The 17172-nt window shown below is 42.2% G+C and overlaps 1 protein-coding gene and 1 non-coding gene across 6 annotated transcripts in view; one reads left to right on the top strand and one right to left on the bottom strand.

Annotated features, from left to right (window-relative positions):
• Positions 1–15066, top strand: part of ARHGAP19 (Rho GTPase activating protein 19) — a 66238-nt gene extending 51172 nt beyond the window's left edge. For all 5 annotated transcript variants that reach the window (XM_074382704.1, XM_003922343.4, XM_074382701.1 and 2 more), the window contains 3 exons: positions 5751–5861; positions 6720–6798; positions 9600–15066. In XM_074382704.1, coding sequence (XP_074238805.1) covers positions 5751–5861; positions 6720–6798; positions 9600–9610 — 201 coding nt within the window. In that variant the 3' untranslated portion in view covers positions 9611–15066. The remainder of the gene's footprint in view (positions 1–5750; positions 5862–6719; positions 6799–9599) is intronic.
• LOC120362602 (U4 spliceosomal RNA) lies at positions 22–162 on the bottom strand. The gene has a single exon (XR_005578455.1). It is a non-coding gene; the product is annotated as a U4 spliceosomal RNA (small nuclear RNA).
• Positions 15067–17172: the final 2106 nt, after the last annotated feature.

Here is a 17172-nt window from a genome sequence, read left to right as displayed (position 1 = left end):
TTTTTTTTTTTTATGATTCAGTCTCCGTAAAGACTGCCAAAAATTGCCAACGCCGACTATATTTCAAGTCGTCATGGCACGGTATTAGGAAAAGTTTTCAATTAGCAATAATCGTGCATTGGATAAACCTCATTGGCTACAATACTACCACTGTGCAAAGCTATAAAGGGCTAATTTATAAGAGGGTAAAGACAGAATGTGGAAAAGCTTTTATTTTTATTTTTATTTTTTTTTGAGATGGAGTTTCACTCTTGTTGCCCAAACTGGAGTGCAATGGTGCAACCTTGGCTCACTGCAATTTCCACCTCCTGGGTTTGAGCAATTCTCCTGCATCAGCCTCCCAAGTAGCTGGGGTTACAGGTGCATGTCACCATCCCGGGCTAATTTTTTGTATTTTTAGTAGAAACAGGGTTTCACCATGTTGCCAGGCTGGTGTTGAACCCTTGACCTCAGGTAATCCACCTGCCTTGGCCTCTCAAAGTGCTGAGACTACAGGTGTGAGACACCATGCTGGCCTTTATTTTTCAAAGTGCTTTGCTGTTTTTCAAATCAGAGAAGGGGCTCTATGAAGTGAGGAATAATAGAAGTAAGGGTCCTTCCTTTTCTTCTAGGGCTGAGGACAGTGTCCATATTCCTGAGCAGTGTAAGGGGTCTCTTGTTTTCTGACCTGCTTTGAGTTACACACTTCTTGATGCAATTTGCATCTCCCCCCTTGGAGAAGTGAGGAAGCTGAGACAGACTAGGGAAACTGTTAGAAAACTGGATTTTCTAATAGGCTAGTGAGTTTTGGTACCCCAAATTTTTGTGAGCTTAATATTTTTAACAGTTGTTGTACTTTCTTCCATGTATCAAATTCAGTAAAAGTCTTGTTTTTAAAACAAATACAAAAATATGCTTTCATGTTATTGCTTCTATTACCATGTTTGCAGATTAAATGTACAAGACAATTGGAACTTGTAGTGGAGAAATATTGCCATCAGGTGGCAGTAGGTAACTTGCTCATGAGGTTAAAATTTCCATGCATGAACTAAGGCAAGGTTTTGGTTAACTTGGAGAGAGATTAGTACTATTCGCTGCTTTTCTTTTCTGTTTTTCATTTTTGGAAGAGATTGCTGCCCCCAAAGCACTGAGTATCTCTTTTTTTTTTTTCAGTTTTAGTTCTGGGGTACATGTGCAGGATGTGCAGGTTTGTTATATAGGTAAATGTGTGCCGTGGTGGTTTGCTGCACTTGTCAACCCATCACCTAGGTATGAAGCCCAGCATGCATTAGCTATTTTTCTTAAAACAATTTTTTTGAGACAGAGTCTCACTCTTGTCGCCCAGGCTGGAGTGCAATGACACAGTGTTGGCTCACTGTAACCTCCGCCTCTCAAGTTCAAGCAATTCTTCTGCCTCAGCCTCCCAAGTGGCTGGGATTATAGGTGCCTGCCACCAAGCCTGGCTAATTTTTGTCTTTTTAGGGGGTTTCACCATATTTACCAGGCTGGTCTTGGACTCCTGACCTCAGTGATCTGCCCGCCTCAGCCTCCCGAAGTGCTCGTTTTACAGGTGTAAGCCACTGTGTCTGGCCAGCTGTTTTTCTTAATACTCTCCTTTCCGCCATCCAACCCCCCAACAGGCCCCAGTATGTGTTGTTCCCTTCCCTGTGTTCATGTGTTCTCATTGTTTAGATCCCACTTTTTTTTTTTTTTTTTTTTTTGGAGACGGACTCTCACTGTGTAGTCCAGGCTGGAATGCAGTGGCTTGGTATCAGCTCACTGCAACTTCAGCCTCCCAGGTTCAAGCTATTCTCCTGCTTCAGCCTCCCAAGTAGCTGAGATTACAGGTGCCTGCCGCCATGGCTGGCTAATTTTTGTATTTTTAGTAGAGACGGGTTTTACCATGTTGGCCAGGCTGGTCTCAAACTCCTGACCTCAAGTGATCTACCTGCCTCAGCCTCCCAAAGTGCTGGGATTACAGGCCTGAGCCACCATGCCTGGTCAACTCCCACTTATAAATGAGAACATGCAGTGTTTGGTTTTCTGTTCCTGTGTTAGTTTGCTGAGGATAATGGCTTCTTTTTATTTTAATTTTTGGTGTTTCACACTGCTTTTTTTTTTTTTTAATTGTTTTGTCATTACTAAGATATATAATTCCAGGAACATAAGGAGCTTAAATTTTTTGCCCTAAAAAATAAATAACTTGTAATATTTATTTATTTATTTTTGAGACAGGGTCTTGCTCTGTTGCCCAGGCTGAAGTACAAGTGGCACCATCATAGCTTATTGTAGCATTGATCCCCTGGGCTCAGTGATCCTCCTACTTCAGTCTCCAAAGTAGCTGGGACCACAAGTGCATGCCATCATGCCTAGGCGATTTTTAAATGTTTGTAGGCTGGGCGTGGTGGCTCATGCCTGTAATCCCAGCACTTTGGGAGGCCAAGGTGGGCGGATCACTTGAGGTCGGGATTTTGAGACCAGCCTGACCAACATGGAGAAACCTTGTCTCTACTGAAAATACAAAATTAGCTGGCTGTGGTGGTGCATGCCTATAATCCCAGCTATCTGGGAGGCTGAGGCAGGAGAATCGCTTGAACCCAGGAGGCAGAGCTTGTGGTGAGCTGAGTTCGGAACGTTGCCCTCTAGCCTGGGCAACAAGAGCAAAACTCTGTCTCAAAACAACAACAACAACAACAACAAACTGTAGAGATGGAGACTTGCTGTGTTGCTGTTTTTTTTTTTTTTTTTTTTTTTTTTTTTTTTTTTTTTTTTTTTTTTTTTAAGACAGAGTCTTGCTCTGTCCCTCAGGCTGGTGTGCAGTGGTGTGATCTCACCTCACTGCGACCTCCACCTCCGTGGTTCAAGTGGTTCTTCCACCTCAGCCTCCTGAGTGGCTGGGATTACAGGTGCCCACCACCATGCCTGGCTAATTTTTTGTATTTTTAGTAGAGATGGGGTTTCATTATGTTGGCCAGGCTGGTCTCGAACTCCTGGCCTCAGGTGATCCACCTGCCTTGGCCTCCCAAAGTGCTGGCATTACAGGCATGAGCCACTATGCCCAATCTGTGTTGCTAGTCTTGAATTTCTGGGCTCAAGCGATCTTCCTGCTTTGGCCTCCTAAAGTGCTGGGATTACAGATGTGAGCCACTGTACCTATAATTTTTTTTTTTAAGGTACAGCTGTCAGTATTTAAAAATTCATCTTACTGTAATTTTGGTCCTAGTTATAATTTATAGATATCTAGAATTTATTCTTAATCCTGACTTCCTGGGGCCAGTAGCTTCTGGGACATTAGGCTTACTTGACATCAAAATTTCCTTTGCCAACAACAGAGTGAAAAGGCAACCCCTGGAATGGGAGAAAATATTTGCAAATCATTTATATGATTAGGTATTAATATCCATAATAATCCAAAGAACTTCTATAACTCAGCACAGTAAAAGCAACCTCATTAAAAAGTAGATAAAGGCCGGGCATGGTGACTCACACCTGTAATCCCAGCACTTTGGGAGCCCGAGGCGGGTGGATCATGAGGTCAGCAGATTGAGACCATGCTGGCTAACACAGTGAAACCCCATCTCTGCTAAAACTAAAAATTAGCCGGGCGTGGTGGCACATACCTGTAGTCCCAGCTACTCTGGGTGCTGAGGCAGGAGAATTGCTTGAATCCAGGAGGCGGAGGTTGCAGTCAATCCAGGAGCTGAGATTGCGTCACTGAACTCCAGCCTGGGTGACAGAGCGAGACTCTGTCTCCAAAAAAAGAAAGTGGGCAAAGGACTTAAATAGACATTTCTCCAGAGAAGTTGTACATATTGCCAAGAAATACATGAAAAAATGTTCAATATCACCATACTCCTGGTATATACCCAAAAGAATTGAAAGCAGGGTCTCGAGGCAATATTCATACACCTGTATTCATAGCACCGTTATTCACAATAGCCAAAAGGCAGAAGCAACTCAACTGTCTATTGACAGATGAATGGATAACAAAATTTGGATATACAGATAATGGAACATTATTTGTCCTTAAAAGGGAAGGAAATTCTGACATATTCTACAACATGGATGAATCTTGAAGACATTATGCTAAGAGAAATAATTTAGTCATAAAAGGAAAAATATTGTATGATTCCACTGAGGTACCTACAAGCCAAGTTCATAGAGACAGAAAGTAGAGAAGGTGGTTGGTTGTCAGGGGAGCTAAGAGTTTGAGGAGAATGGGGAGATATTATTTAATGGGTACAGTATTTCTGTTTGGGAGGATGAGAAAGTTCTGAAGATGGTTGATGGTGATGGTTGCACAACACTGTGAATATACTTAATACCACTGAACTGTATACTTAAAAATGGATCAAATGGTAAATGTTATGTATATTTTATCATTGTTTAAAAAAGTTCTCTTAATTAGAATTCTAAAAGTGCATTTACCTGCTTAGACAGAGCTAGTAAAATGAACATTCTTAGTTTACTCTCATTTTTTTTCTTCTCAGTTGGAAAAATCTGTCGTTCCCTCTGACTTCCCTGTCATAGAGATGATTGATAATCAGAAAAGTTATAGTCAGATAACTGTTTCTCTATGTGTTAGTCTTTTTATTTATTTATTTTTGTGAGACAGAGTCTCACTGTGTTGTGTAGACTGGAGTGCAGTGGCATGATCTCAGCTCATAGCAACCTCCACTTCTTGGGTTCAAGTGATTCTCATGCTTTGGCCTCCTGAGTAGCTGGGATTATAGGCATGTGCCACCATGCCTGGTTAATTTTTGTATTTTTAGTAGAGATGGTATTTCACCGTATTGACTAGGTTGGTCTCGAACTCGTGGCCTCCCAAAGTGCTGGGATCACAGGCATGAGCCACTATGCCTGGCCTAAAATATTATTTTTAATTTGTGTTTTCCCTCAGCCTTATCAAGGTATAATGGACCATCTAGCCTGTCTCGATCCCTTTTTTGGTTAGAGGTTTTTCCTCCAGAACTTCTCTCATGTCAATTATTTATTAAATCAGAATGTTCTGAATATTGCTGCTAGTATTTATAATGTAGGGTTTAATGTTCTAGTTTTGAGATGTTCTTTTTTTGGAATTCAAATTTATTCTCTAAGGGAAAATAGGAAAGATTTCTCCAAAGATGGTAGAATTGTCACTGTCAGCGGTTATGTAAATTACATCATCTTCTAAGCTGCTCAGAGATGAAAGGGCTTTTAGTCTTGCTTTGCATGTCAGTATAGTCATATGACCCTCTTAAGAAGGCGTCTACCTTCTTGTGGCTTTATTAGGAACTCTTAGAGAATGTCTCCGAATGTTCCAGTCCTGTGTGAGGAAGTGACAGAGAGGAAAAAGTATCTTAGAGAAGAGCCAGCCTAAGTATCCCTTAGTGGTGAGTTGGGGGAAGGACTTTTTAAATAGTTGCCAGAGACAGCACATCTTTGGGGAAAAAATTACATGGTCAGTAACTGGTATTTCTATACGGTGAGTAACTCGTCTCAGAGGCACACTGTAATTGACCTATTAGCTTGTTTAAATAAATTATAAAGTTACTTCTAACATTTCAGCCCTTTTAAATGTGGAGGAAAAGTGATTACTTAAACAAAAGTAATGATTTTGCTAACATGCTTTGGCCTCTCTTATGTAAGATGGCCTGAGAGGATCCATACAGAATTATCAGAATGCTGAGATTTTTTTTAACCTAAGAACATTATAGTTTTGAAGGCTAGTATAGCTCCACTATAGATACAGTAAGTGTTTATAAATCAAATGTTTTCTGTTCTTAAATCAGCGGAAGGTCCTGGGAAATCAGATGATGTCAGAAAAGAAAAAGAAGAACCCCACTCCAGAATCTGTAGCCCTTGGTGAATTGAAGGGAGCCAGCAAAGAAAATGTGAACTTAGTAAGAAACTGTTCTTTGGACTGTCTGTCTTTTTGTATGTATTTGTAGAAAAGAGGAAAACTGATAAACTGTCATCGGTTTTACTGTGTTTCTTTGGGCCATTCAAATGGCTTTTTCTCAATCCTTTCATTTGTGCTACCTTTTTTTCTGTTGGTTTTCATTGATTCATTCAACAGACAGACAAACACATTTTGGGTTCAAGAAGGATATCACTAGCCGGGCGCGGTGGCTCAAGCCTGTAATCCCAGCACTTTGGGAGGCCGAGGCGGGCGGATCACAAGGTCAAGAGATCGAGACCATCCTGGTCAACATGGTGAAACCCCGTCTCTACTAAAATTACAAAAAATTAGCTGGGCATGGTGGCGCGTGCCTGTAATCCCAGCAACTCAGGAGGCTGAGGCAGGAGAATTGCCTGAACCCAGGAGGCGGAGGTTGCGGTGAGCCGAGATCGCGCCATTGCCCTCCAGCCTGGGTAACAAGAGCGAAACTCTGTCTCAAAAAAAAAAAAGAAGGATATCACTAGTCACAAGCAGATGAGTAGTACAGTACAGTAGCTCCTTAAACAAGTGCTGGAGGAAGCAGTTAGTTCTTACTGGGAGACTACACAGGCAGGTGACATTTGAACCAGGCCTCCTTGGCTCTGCATTACTTGTGGGGTGGTGCTTCAAGATATCCTAGGCATGCTTACTTCATTCAGCCGGTAGCAAATCAGTTAAGATTAATGATATATAAATACATCAGTCTCAGAAAAACTCTTGACGTTGAAACTGAACAAGTCAATAATTACTTTGTTAGTAAAGTCTGTTTATAGGAATGCCTTTAGAACATTGAAACCACTGTACAATTTTCTTATTTCAGTTATTTTCTGGCTCTCCAGCTGTCACGATGACACCAACAAGATTGAAGTGGTCTGAAGGAAAGAAAGAGGGGAAAAAAGGTACTAACTGTATTTACTCTATGTTCTTACTAAATGTAATTTCTTTTTGCATCTAATCAGTAGCATTTGTTTGAATTCCTAGGATAGTACATTTGTAGTCAGAAGTGACATAAAAATTACAAAGCCAGATCCTTGCCCTTGAGTTCATCACCAGATGGTTATTGAGCCATCTACTCAGCACTGTCTCGGGTGCCAAGGGGTAGAGCTGTGAATACAGACACACATGGTTCCTGAGTTCTTGGACAGCCAGGACACATGGGGAAAAGACCTTAAGAATACTCGCAAAGCAAATTACAAACAAATGTAAACGAATTCGTGGAACCAAATACAACAGTGCTGGGAGTATGCTTAAGGAATAGTTAGGTTCCTTTTCTGTATAGGCTAGGCTTAATTAGTGAAGCTTTCCAGATCAACAGCTCATGCCTAAGGATCCTGGAAGTCATATCATACAGCATATTTTGAGGGCTGTTGAGGACAAAGAAGACTATTTAATGCTGGGACTGCTGATTGTCCCAGGCTCTTCTTGTAAAAGGCTGCTGTGCCTTCCTCTGAAGGAGCCAAGTGGGTCCATGGAAAGGCCGTGAGATTTGTGGTTAGTCCTGATTGGAGTTATCATTCTTTTGACCCAGGAAAGCCACTCATTCTCTCTGAACTCGTTTTCTTCTCTGAAAATGAGGATAAAAGTTACATCTACTTCACAGATTTATTAATTTATTATGAGGCTCCATTGAAATAATGTTTTGGCAGCACTTTGTAATTGTTAAACCATTAATAAGTGGTTATAGTTGTTACTATAGAAAACCGGATGAAACTTGGTTGTGTTATGTAAGGCTTATGTGGCAGCTGAAGTGACGTATGGTTTGACATGATCATCTTATTGCTGGAATATGAGCATAATTACTATTTGAGACATCAGCAATAGAAAGAGAACAAAAGCCTAATCCTTATGGATAAATTCTTTTCTGGAAAATGAGATTTCAGTATCGTCTTCTTACTTATCCTTGAATGAATTATCTAAGCTCTCTTTTCTTTTCTCCTTGCTTTTGTCTTCTAGGCTGGGCTGTCTAATTGAGAGAGGATCAGTGTTTGGGTTTTTTGTGTCTAAATATTTCTGTATGTCCATGAATCAAAACCAAGCATAAGTTATTTTTGAAGGCTAAGTTGTTTTGTATCAGTTACACCTTTTGTTGCTTTCATTTTTGAAAGGCATCCAGAAATAATATCTTTTTGTATTGACAACTCTACCTTGGAAAGAAAGAAAGACATTTTTTAAAAAACCAGTTTAATATTTCACCAGCAAGTGTTAGAGCAGGGAATCTTGACCTGTCATCTGTGGACTTCCTAAATGGTCCAATACAGTTCCTGGTATTGTTGGTGCAATCTTTTATGTAGGTGCATATTCGTATATTTCTGGGGGCGAGAATATATAGTTCTAATCAGACCCTCAAAAATGTTAGTAGTTCAGAGAAGTCGAGCTAATGAATGACCCTCAATTGGATCAAGCAATGGCACTTTCACTTTACTCTGTCCTGGTCACTTCCTGTATCTGGAAATGCTTTCCTCGGTGTTATGATGCTACGTTACTCTCGTTCTCCTTCTTCCTCTTTAACTCTTTTTCTTATCTGCAGTGGCTTACTGTTGTTTGCCTATTCTACTACATCTTTATTTTTTTCAAGGCTCTATCTTAAGTTCTCTGCTCTTTTCTGCTCTTGCTTCTCCTGTCTCTTTACAGCTTGGTCTTCTTTTACTCACAGCATGAGTACTGCCTTCAGTTGGGCTTGGGTTCCATTCCCAGTTTTGCTGCTTACTAGCTAAAAATTAGTCCTCAGGCAAGTGAACTGTGTAGGCTGCAGGTTCTTTCTCTGTAAATTGGTAGGAGTAGTATCTCATATACTGTTTATTGTGAGGATAAATGAAATAACGTACATAAAGAACTTAGAGGCCGGGTGTGGTGGCTCATGCCTGTAATCCTAGCACTTTGGGAGGCTGAGGTGGGCAATCACCTGAGGTCAGGAGTTCGAGACCGGCCTGATTAACACGGTGAAACCCTGTCTCTACTAAAAATACAAAAATTTGCCTGGTGTAGTGGCGGGTGCCTTTAATCTCAGCTACTCGGGAGACTGAGGTGGGAAAATCTCTTGAACATGGGAGGCGGAGGTTGCAGTGAGCTGAGATCACACCATTGTACTCCAGCCTGGGTGACAGAGCAAGACTCCATCACCCTGCCCCCCCAAAAAATTCTTCAAGCAGCACAAAATATGCACTTACTATTAGCTGTTATAGCCATTAAGATGATTTAATGAATGAGTTTAGATCAGGCAGATGTTTATTTGGTAGAGTCACAAATTCTTTTTTTTTTTTTTTTTTTTTTTTGAGACGAAGTTTCAGTCTTGTTACCCAGGCTGGACTGCAATGGTGCGATCTCGGCTCACCGCAACCTCCACCTCCTGGGTTCAGGCAATTCTCCTGCCTCAGCCTCCTGAGTAGCTGGGATTACAGGCGTGCGCCACCATGCCCAGCTAATTTTTTGTATTTTTAGTAGAGACGGGATTTCACCATGTTGACCAGGATGGTCTCGATCTCTTGACCTTGTGATCCACCTGCCTCGGCCTCCCAAAGTGCTGGGATTACAGGCTTGAGCCACCGTGCCCGGCCACAAATTCTTAATTTGTGACTGAGGATTAATGAATCCTCAGTTTGGAGAAAATATTAAGTGTAGACCCTGTAGCTTTTGGGTGAGATGTTTGCAAAAAGAAATATTTAAGAACATGTCTAATGCTCTTGTTTTTCCTTCAACCTAGGATTCCTCTGAAGGATCCAGAGTTCTCTCCTGTGGTCCACGCAGAATTTTCTCTTTAGTGGGCCAGGTGTTATTCCTGCCACAGCGAAGCTTGGACTTGCAGCTTGCTTGCTGCATTTTGAATTGTGAAAGCCAACTAATACCATGACCCGACTGATACCTCTAATCCCGCTCACTGGATAACGTCTGCAAGCTGTGCCTTCTGAGAGAGTGCTTAGGTTCTCTTTCTCTTTGTTAATATTATGGGGAAACCACTAACTATCCAACCAGTTTATACAGCACACTAAGGTGGGCTCCGTGCTCATTCAGTGTGTTTAGGCAGATTACGCGTTTGAAAAAAATAGGAAATGTGTGCTCAGCTGCCAGTAATTTTTTAAAAAGCACCGTCAATCCTAGTGGATTGATGTTATTTTTAATGGATATTTTGGGGTTGTCTCTGTTTTGACAGTGTTGGGTATTTGCTTGTTTTTGTTTGTTTATTTCTTTGTTTTAAAAGCCATGTTTTTGGATGGACTGCAAGCTAGGTGCCTTTCCCACTTTTTCACTTTGAGCTTTGGGAAAACTCTTTATCTTATGAGGCTATATTCCTCAATACCTAATTTGTGTCCAAAGAATTTATAGCTTTCCTGGACATTTTTTATTATTTCTTGGGTCTGACATCAAAGAGTATTTGACCTGCAGTATTGAAACAGGAGAAGTCAGGATAATATAATATTCTAACAAATAGTAATTATTAAACTCTTTTCCTTCCTTCCCTTCATTTTCCCCTCCCTTGTCCATCTCTCTTCCCATTTCGCCAGTGATGTGAAAATAATTGTGTTTTGCTGAACTTGTTACCTTCATTCAGTTTCCTCTTAACTAAAACATCTCCGATGCCAACGTAATACTTGTGAACCAAATCACTGTGACTCAAGAAAAGTCCCTGACAGCACATTAGAAGTTTGCTGAAATATCTGTATGTGGGGGAAGCTCTGGAATGTGCCTGGGAGGGGGCTGGCTGCCTTTATGTCCCAGGATGACTCTTTATGGGTGGGGTTATAGTGTACTCTCTCACGGTGCAGTCTAGACCGTCTCCTGAAAAAAGAAGCAAGCAGCAGCCTCTGCAGGGCTGACAGGATTTAAAGGCGAGAATGTTATTATTTGGAAGCAGCTGTGGCTTATCAACAGTGTTCAAGGAGTGTTACTGCGCCGCCCTCTCCTTGTCAGAAGGGGCACAGGTGGGGCCAGAACTTTTGGCTTTTGGATTTGGTGTGTTCACATATGTTGGAGGGAGCAGTGGCCTGGCTTTGACCTCGTAGGAACTGGTTTCTGCCCAGAGAGCAGCATGTGGCAGAGAGAATGCTGCCTGGCTCTGTGGATCTGTACAACCCTTCTCACCCTGTGGGTTGGAGCCGAGTCAGGCCACTATGGGGAAGCAGTTGTCCCACAAAATGTGGTTTTCTGACCTATTTCTAAGCTGTTGAATGTGCTGCGCTATTGCCGAAATGAAAGACGACTTTGGGGGAGCAGTTTGGCCCTGTGCCCAGCTGGCAGCCCTCTCTGCCAGCCTTTCTGCTGCTTTTGCTGCTGTAACAGCAATAGTGGAGAAAAATGTAAAATTTGGTCTTCCAACTTAATAGAGTGTGAACAATAGATGGTTAGGAAAACAAAACTGCTTAAAAGCCCCTTTCTCTAGAGTAGCTTTAGGTCATTTTTAAAAACACTTATTAGCAAGTTCATTTGCGTAGGTTTCTATTAAATATTTGACTATTTTTTTCTTATTAAGAAAGTGAAATCCCTTATACCAGATATTGTTAATTCAGACAGAAAACCTTTTTGGTATCACCAAATTGAAATCGTGTTCTCTCTTAACTCTTCCTTCCTTTATTTATTTACTTGTGTTTCATTCACCTTGAAGTGATGCTGTGGTCTTTTAAACATGGGCTGGCATCAGGTAGAGGAGCAGAGTGGTTATCTAATAGCTCCTTGTCATTGCATTAGTTTTTGGTTCTATTTGAGGGAAGTAGCTGAGATTTAGACGGATGTAGATGCTCTTTGGGTGAATGGAATCAGTAAGCAAGGGTTGTGTTCTAGGGTGAGGGTGGTGAGAGAGATGTTTATCACTTGCACATGCCTTTATATAACTGGTCTCCTTGGGCAGTTTATGGGTGTTTTGTTTATTTATTGAATATGTTTTCCCTTGCCTTAGGGGTTTTATAGGTCATTTTTCTAAATAAAAGCTGTGATTGACTTAGAATCCAAATTTGAGGAGTAAGCAGCATAGCCTTCTACCTTGTGATATGCAATTACTCTAATCCTGTGGAATCTTATGGAAAACGCAGACAAAACTCCTTTTATCATTTGCCACAGAAGGCTGCTGTCTCCCTTGTGATTTGGTGGGCAGGTATTTTTTTTCAGCCAGTATTTAACAGAATTTTTTCATCTATAAGATTTTTTTTGAATCTGTTTCATTGTGTTTATTTTTCACGTTGGAACAATCTCTTTGGAAGTACCTCTTCTTGTGGCTTTTACAACTTCATTTCTTTCTGGGGTCACCTGTGATGGGCTTTGATGTGGTGTCAGTATGGGGCATTGTGTTTGTGCCAGAGGGATACACATATGAAATTGTAGGCCGCCTCCCTGATTCAGACTGCACTGTGTGAACTCCACTAGCTGAATTAGTGAGAACTGGAGTTTCTCACCTTTTACAGTGATAAACTTTTTGCATTGGGACCAGTAAATCTGGTGTGAAAAACTCTGCTGCAGCAGTGAAAGAGTTTCAGGAGAAGAGACGCACAAGCTTTTGACAGCAATGGTGATTAACTCAACTAAAACCCACTGTAGGAAGTTAGCTTTGTACCTGAGTGCCAAAATAGGAGCAGGTAATGAACTGTAAAAAAAGGAGCAAGTAATGAATTGTAATCATAACTACAGTTGATCCTCCGCAAAGGAAAGCTCTTTACCTAGAATGTCCTTCCAGAGTCATTCAGGAAGGACAAGGGAACATCCCTGGGAGATGGGCTAGGGGAGGGCTGTTGACTGTAGTGACATCTGGGTGCCTCGGAGGTATCTGTTCTGTTGACCTGTAACGAAGCAGTTGATCCTAGATTGTCAGAGCAGAGCCATTCTCTCTTCCTGAGTAGAAATATTTTTTTTCCGGCTTTCCCCACACGAGCCTATGTTAGCATGCGGTTGAAAATACTGCCTTCTAGGAGAACCTGTGGTCATTGGGACCATGCGCCACAGTGACTGGCCATGCAGCTGTGTGATTTTTAGGAATAGATGCTCCAGACTCTGTCTCCTTTCCTACAAGGCCTCACATAGATGCTTGAGGCTAATGGCCCCCATTCGGAGGTCATTTCTGTGTAGAACTCCTTTCCCCAGGAGAGAGCCTCATCCCTGTCCTCCTTTACCCTGAAGCCTTCAAATGGAAGATAGGACCTAAGTCTAAACCTAGATGCCAGCATTTTGTGGGATTGTCTAGAATTTGGGGAAGAGTTGGGTTCCTAAGATGGACAAGCTTTTGATACCAGTGTTGATTAATGCACCTAAAACTATGGAAGCTAGCTTCCATAGACAGCTAATGCTGAGATCCTTCTACCGGCGTAGAGTTGACAGAAGCAGGCTAGCGAGGAGGAGTGGGACACAGCCTGAGTGCTTGGGTTACCATGGAGACTGGAGTCTCCATGGTAGTGTGTGAGGCCACAGCCTGTTCTAAAGAGCCATGGAGCCCTCCCCTGGCCATGTCTGGGGACAGACAGAGCCTGTTGGGGGAAATATTCCCTCACCCCAGGGTTCTTTCTGCAGAGCAAAGGTTGCCTTTGTCCCATCCCTGAGCTTGCTAAACAAGAGAAACAAGGTTTCTTAACTGTTTGGTTTGAATTTTTCATTCTTACTTGACTATATGTATGTAATTGTAAAGAAACAATCCTATGCATTATCTTTCTTTTATATTCTTGTAATATTCTGAAATTAAAAAAAATTTTTTTTTTGGTTTCATATGCAGAGGCTTTGACTGGTCTATTAGTTCACATTTTGGCTGCTGATTTTTTTTTTTTTTTTTCTTTTTCTGAGGAAAGTAAAGCCTCTAGAAAGGCTTCTCTTTGGCTTGTTTTTAGCTGTGTGGGTATGTTCAGGAGGAGTGGGGCTTTTGGCTGACAAGAAGTATGATTTGGAGCCTCTGGGATCCTGAGCTCCCTAATTTTCTGTGGTTGAGTCTAGAATGCTTCATATAGATTTCAGTTTCTCACATAATTCTTATTTCTTCATTTAAAAATAAGGAGTGACGGTTACAGTAACAGGAAAACCTAGGTGATTATTTCATCTGAGGCAAGAAGGGATAATGTTTGGACAACCCATTTTGAAATGTTGTTCCTGCATCTGTCTTAGTGGGCTTCAGCTGCTTTAACAGAACACCATAGGCTAGGTGGCTTAATGTGCTTCTTGCAGTTCTGCAGTCTGGGGAGTCCAAGAGCATGGCGCCAGCAGAATGGGTATCTGCTGAGGGTTCACTTCCTGGTTCACAGACAACCATGTTCACTGTAACCTCACATGGTGAAAGGGACGAGGGATCTCTCTGGGGCTTCTTTTAGAGGAGCAGTAATCCTATTCATGAGGGCCCTGCCAAAAACATTCCCAAAGACCCCTCCTTCCAGAGACCCTACCTCCTAATACTCTCACATTGGAGATTAGGTTTCAAAATTAGTTTGTGGGAATTTAAACATTCAGTCTATAGCAGCTACCTTTTTTTTTTTTCTTTTTCTTTTTTGAGACAGCATTTTACTGTCACCCAGGCTGGAGCGCAGTGGTGCGATGTGGGCTCACTGCAGCCTCTGTCTCCTAGGCTCAGGTGATCTTCCTACCTCAGCCTCCCAAGTGGCTGGGGCAACAGGTGTGTACCACCACACCCAGTTAATTTTTGTATTTTTTGTAGAGACGAGGTTTTGCCATGTTGGCCAGGCTGGTTTTCAACTCCTGGACTAAGTGATCTGCCCACCTCAACCTCCCCAAGTGCTGGAATTATATATGTGAACCACTGTGCCCAGCCTATGGCTGTAATTTATTAGGAATATGACTTTGGGTATGTCCTGGAACCTCCTGTCTCCTCATCTGTAAGGTGGGGAGGATGATACCCACCTCAATAACAAGGACCTCGCACAGAGGGTTTTAATGTAAGGTCTGTGGTTATGCTCAGGACAATTGTCGTCCCGTAATTCTATGTACAATTTTGTGTACATTTGCATTTTTCTAGGGGAGAGATTTCATAGCTTCTAGAATCTCAGAGGAGTCCTTGACGACTAAAATACTGAGAATCGGTAGCCTTACACAGTGCTGGCAGATGGCAATTATTCATTAAAGGTTCATTCTCTTTCTGTTTGCCAAGGATACATTTATAATCAGCAGGTTATTGATGCTGACATAGCTACTTTGATGACAAAGGTGTTTAAATCCTGAATAGAAATAAAAACTCTGCAGTTGTCTTTACTCTGTTACCTGCCCACACACTCCTCTTTTGCCGTGTTATCTCCTGAGGCGCTATTCGGAACTACTTGTCCCTCTCTCCCCAGTCCCCAAGGACCAACTTATAATACTCACTTCGAAGAAAGGAGCCAGGTCCTTGAAAATGCAGAATGGAGAGACTCTTAAAGTTACCTGTGGGAAAGTGGGTGATGCCAAAGAAAAGAAAAGGGAGTGTCAGGGGCAAGAGGGGCATTTTGAAAAACACGAAGAAGACCAAAATGCTGAGTATGGTGCTTGAGCACATAATCCTTAATCACGGAATTGTGGAAAGGACTGAAGAAGTAGACATGCATTAAATAGTGGAAAGGGGCTGGGCGCAGTGATTTATGCCTGTAATCCCAGCACTTTCAGAGTCTGAGGCGGATCACTGGAGGTCAGGGTTCAAGACCAGCCTGGCCAACATGGCGAAACCCTGTTTCTACTAAAAATATAAAAATTAGCTGGGAGTGGTGGTGCACGCCTGTAATCCCAGCTACTCAGGAGGCTGAGGCAAGATAATTGCTTGAACCTGGGAGGTGGAGTTTGCAGTGAGCCAAGATCGCGCCATTGCACTCCAGCCTGGAAGACAGAGCGAGACTCCATCTCAAAAAACAAACAAACAAACAAAACAGTGGAAAGGGAAGATAGAAAAGCAGAAATGTGTGAAGAGTTTTCCTCTCAGTCCCCCTTCCTTGCAGGATAGTTCCTTCACCTTTGCCTGTTGCTGTGTGGGCTGCCCACTTTTTGTTTCTACCTTTATTCCTGAATTCGAGGGGTTCAGGGAATGGGAATGGTGAAGAATGCTGAACCCCAGGCTGGAGGGTATGGTGTGGAGGATGTCATGCTTGCTGCTGAAATGCTTCAAGGCCCAGCCTCTTGGTTTCCACCATAAAATACAAAGGCAAGGAAGAAAAATTGAAGCTGAGCAATGACCGAGTCTTGGTTCCAGTCAATCACTTTTTTTTTTTTTTTTTTTTTGAGACGGAGTTTCGCTCTTGTTACCCAGGCTGGAGTGCAATGGCGCGATCTCGGCTCACCGCAACCTCCGCCTCCTGGGTTCAGGCAATTCTCCTGCCTCAGCCTCCTAAGTAGCTGGGATTACAGGCACGCACCACCATGCCCAGCTATTTTTTTTTTTTTTTGTATTTTTAGTAGAGACGGGGTTTCACCATGTTGACCAAGATGGTCTCGATCTCTTGACCTTGTGATCCACCCGCCTCGGCCTCCCAAAGTGCTGGGATTACAGGCTTGAGCCACCGCGCCCGGCTCCAGTCAATCATTAATATGTAATCCTTTATTAGCAGCTGAGTGCCCAGACCCTGCCTGGGTGTTCTAGAATCCGGATTAGGGTAAGTAGCTGGGGCCGCTGGTGTCATGCCAGCTTTCCTCTTTTATTCTCGGAAATAGGTTGCTTTTATTTTCAATGCCTTGGTATTGAGGAATGCTTAATTCAGCTGAACCATATCTATGGACAAAAGAGAAAAGAAATAGACTGTCTAGAAATCATGAGCCCAAGGGGCAAAGAAACCAAAAAAGTGGGGCCTGTGGGCCAGAAAAGAGCTGTAATTCAAGCTAACAAGGTACGCAGTTGACTCTCGAACAACGCTGGGGTTAGAGGTGCCGACCCCCATGCAGTCAAAAATCCTCATATAACTTTTGACTTCCCCAAAACTTAACTACTAATAGCCTTATGGATAACATAAAGTCAGTTAACACATGCTTTGTATGTTACATGTATTTCATATAGTATTCTTGTAATGATGTAAGCTAGAGAAAAGAAGATGTTAAGAAAATCCTAAGGAAGGGAAAAATATATTTACTATAACATTAAGTGGAAGTGAATCATCTTAAAGGTCTTCATCTTCATCATCTTTGCATTGGGTAGGCTGAGGAGGAAGAGGAGGGTTGGTCTTGCTATCTCAGGAGTGGCAGAGAAGGAAGAAAATCTGCTTTTAAGTGGACGCGTAGAGTTCAAACCCATGTTGTTCAAGGGTCAACTGTCCATGGTCCGGGGTGTGTGTATCTGTCTGTCTGTCTGTCTGTCTGTCTGTCTGTCTATCTGTCTTATCTATCATCTACACACACACACACACACA

The sequence above is a fragment of the Saimiri boliviensis genome, chromosome 12 (genome assembly GCF_048565385.1).
Source record: "Saimiri boliviensis isolate mSaiBol1 chromosome 12, mSaiBol1.pri, whole genome shotgun sequence".
Taxonomy (NCBI): domain Eukaryota; kingdom Metazoa; phylum Chordata; class Mammalia; order Primates; family Cebidae; genus Saimiri; species Saimiri boliviensis.
The sequence above is the reverse complement of the archived record's forward strand: the minus strand, read 5'-3'. Positions and strand labels throughout refer to the sequence as shown.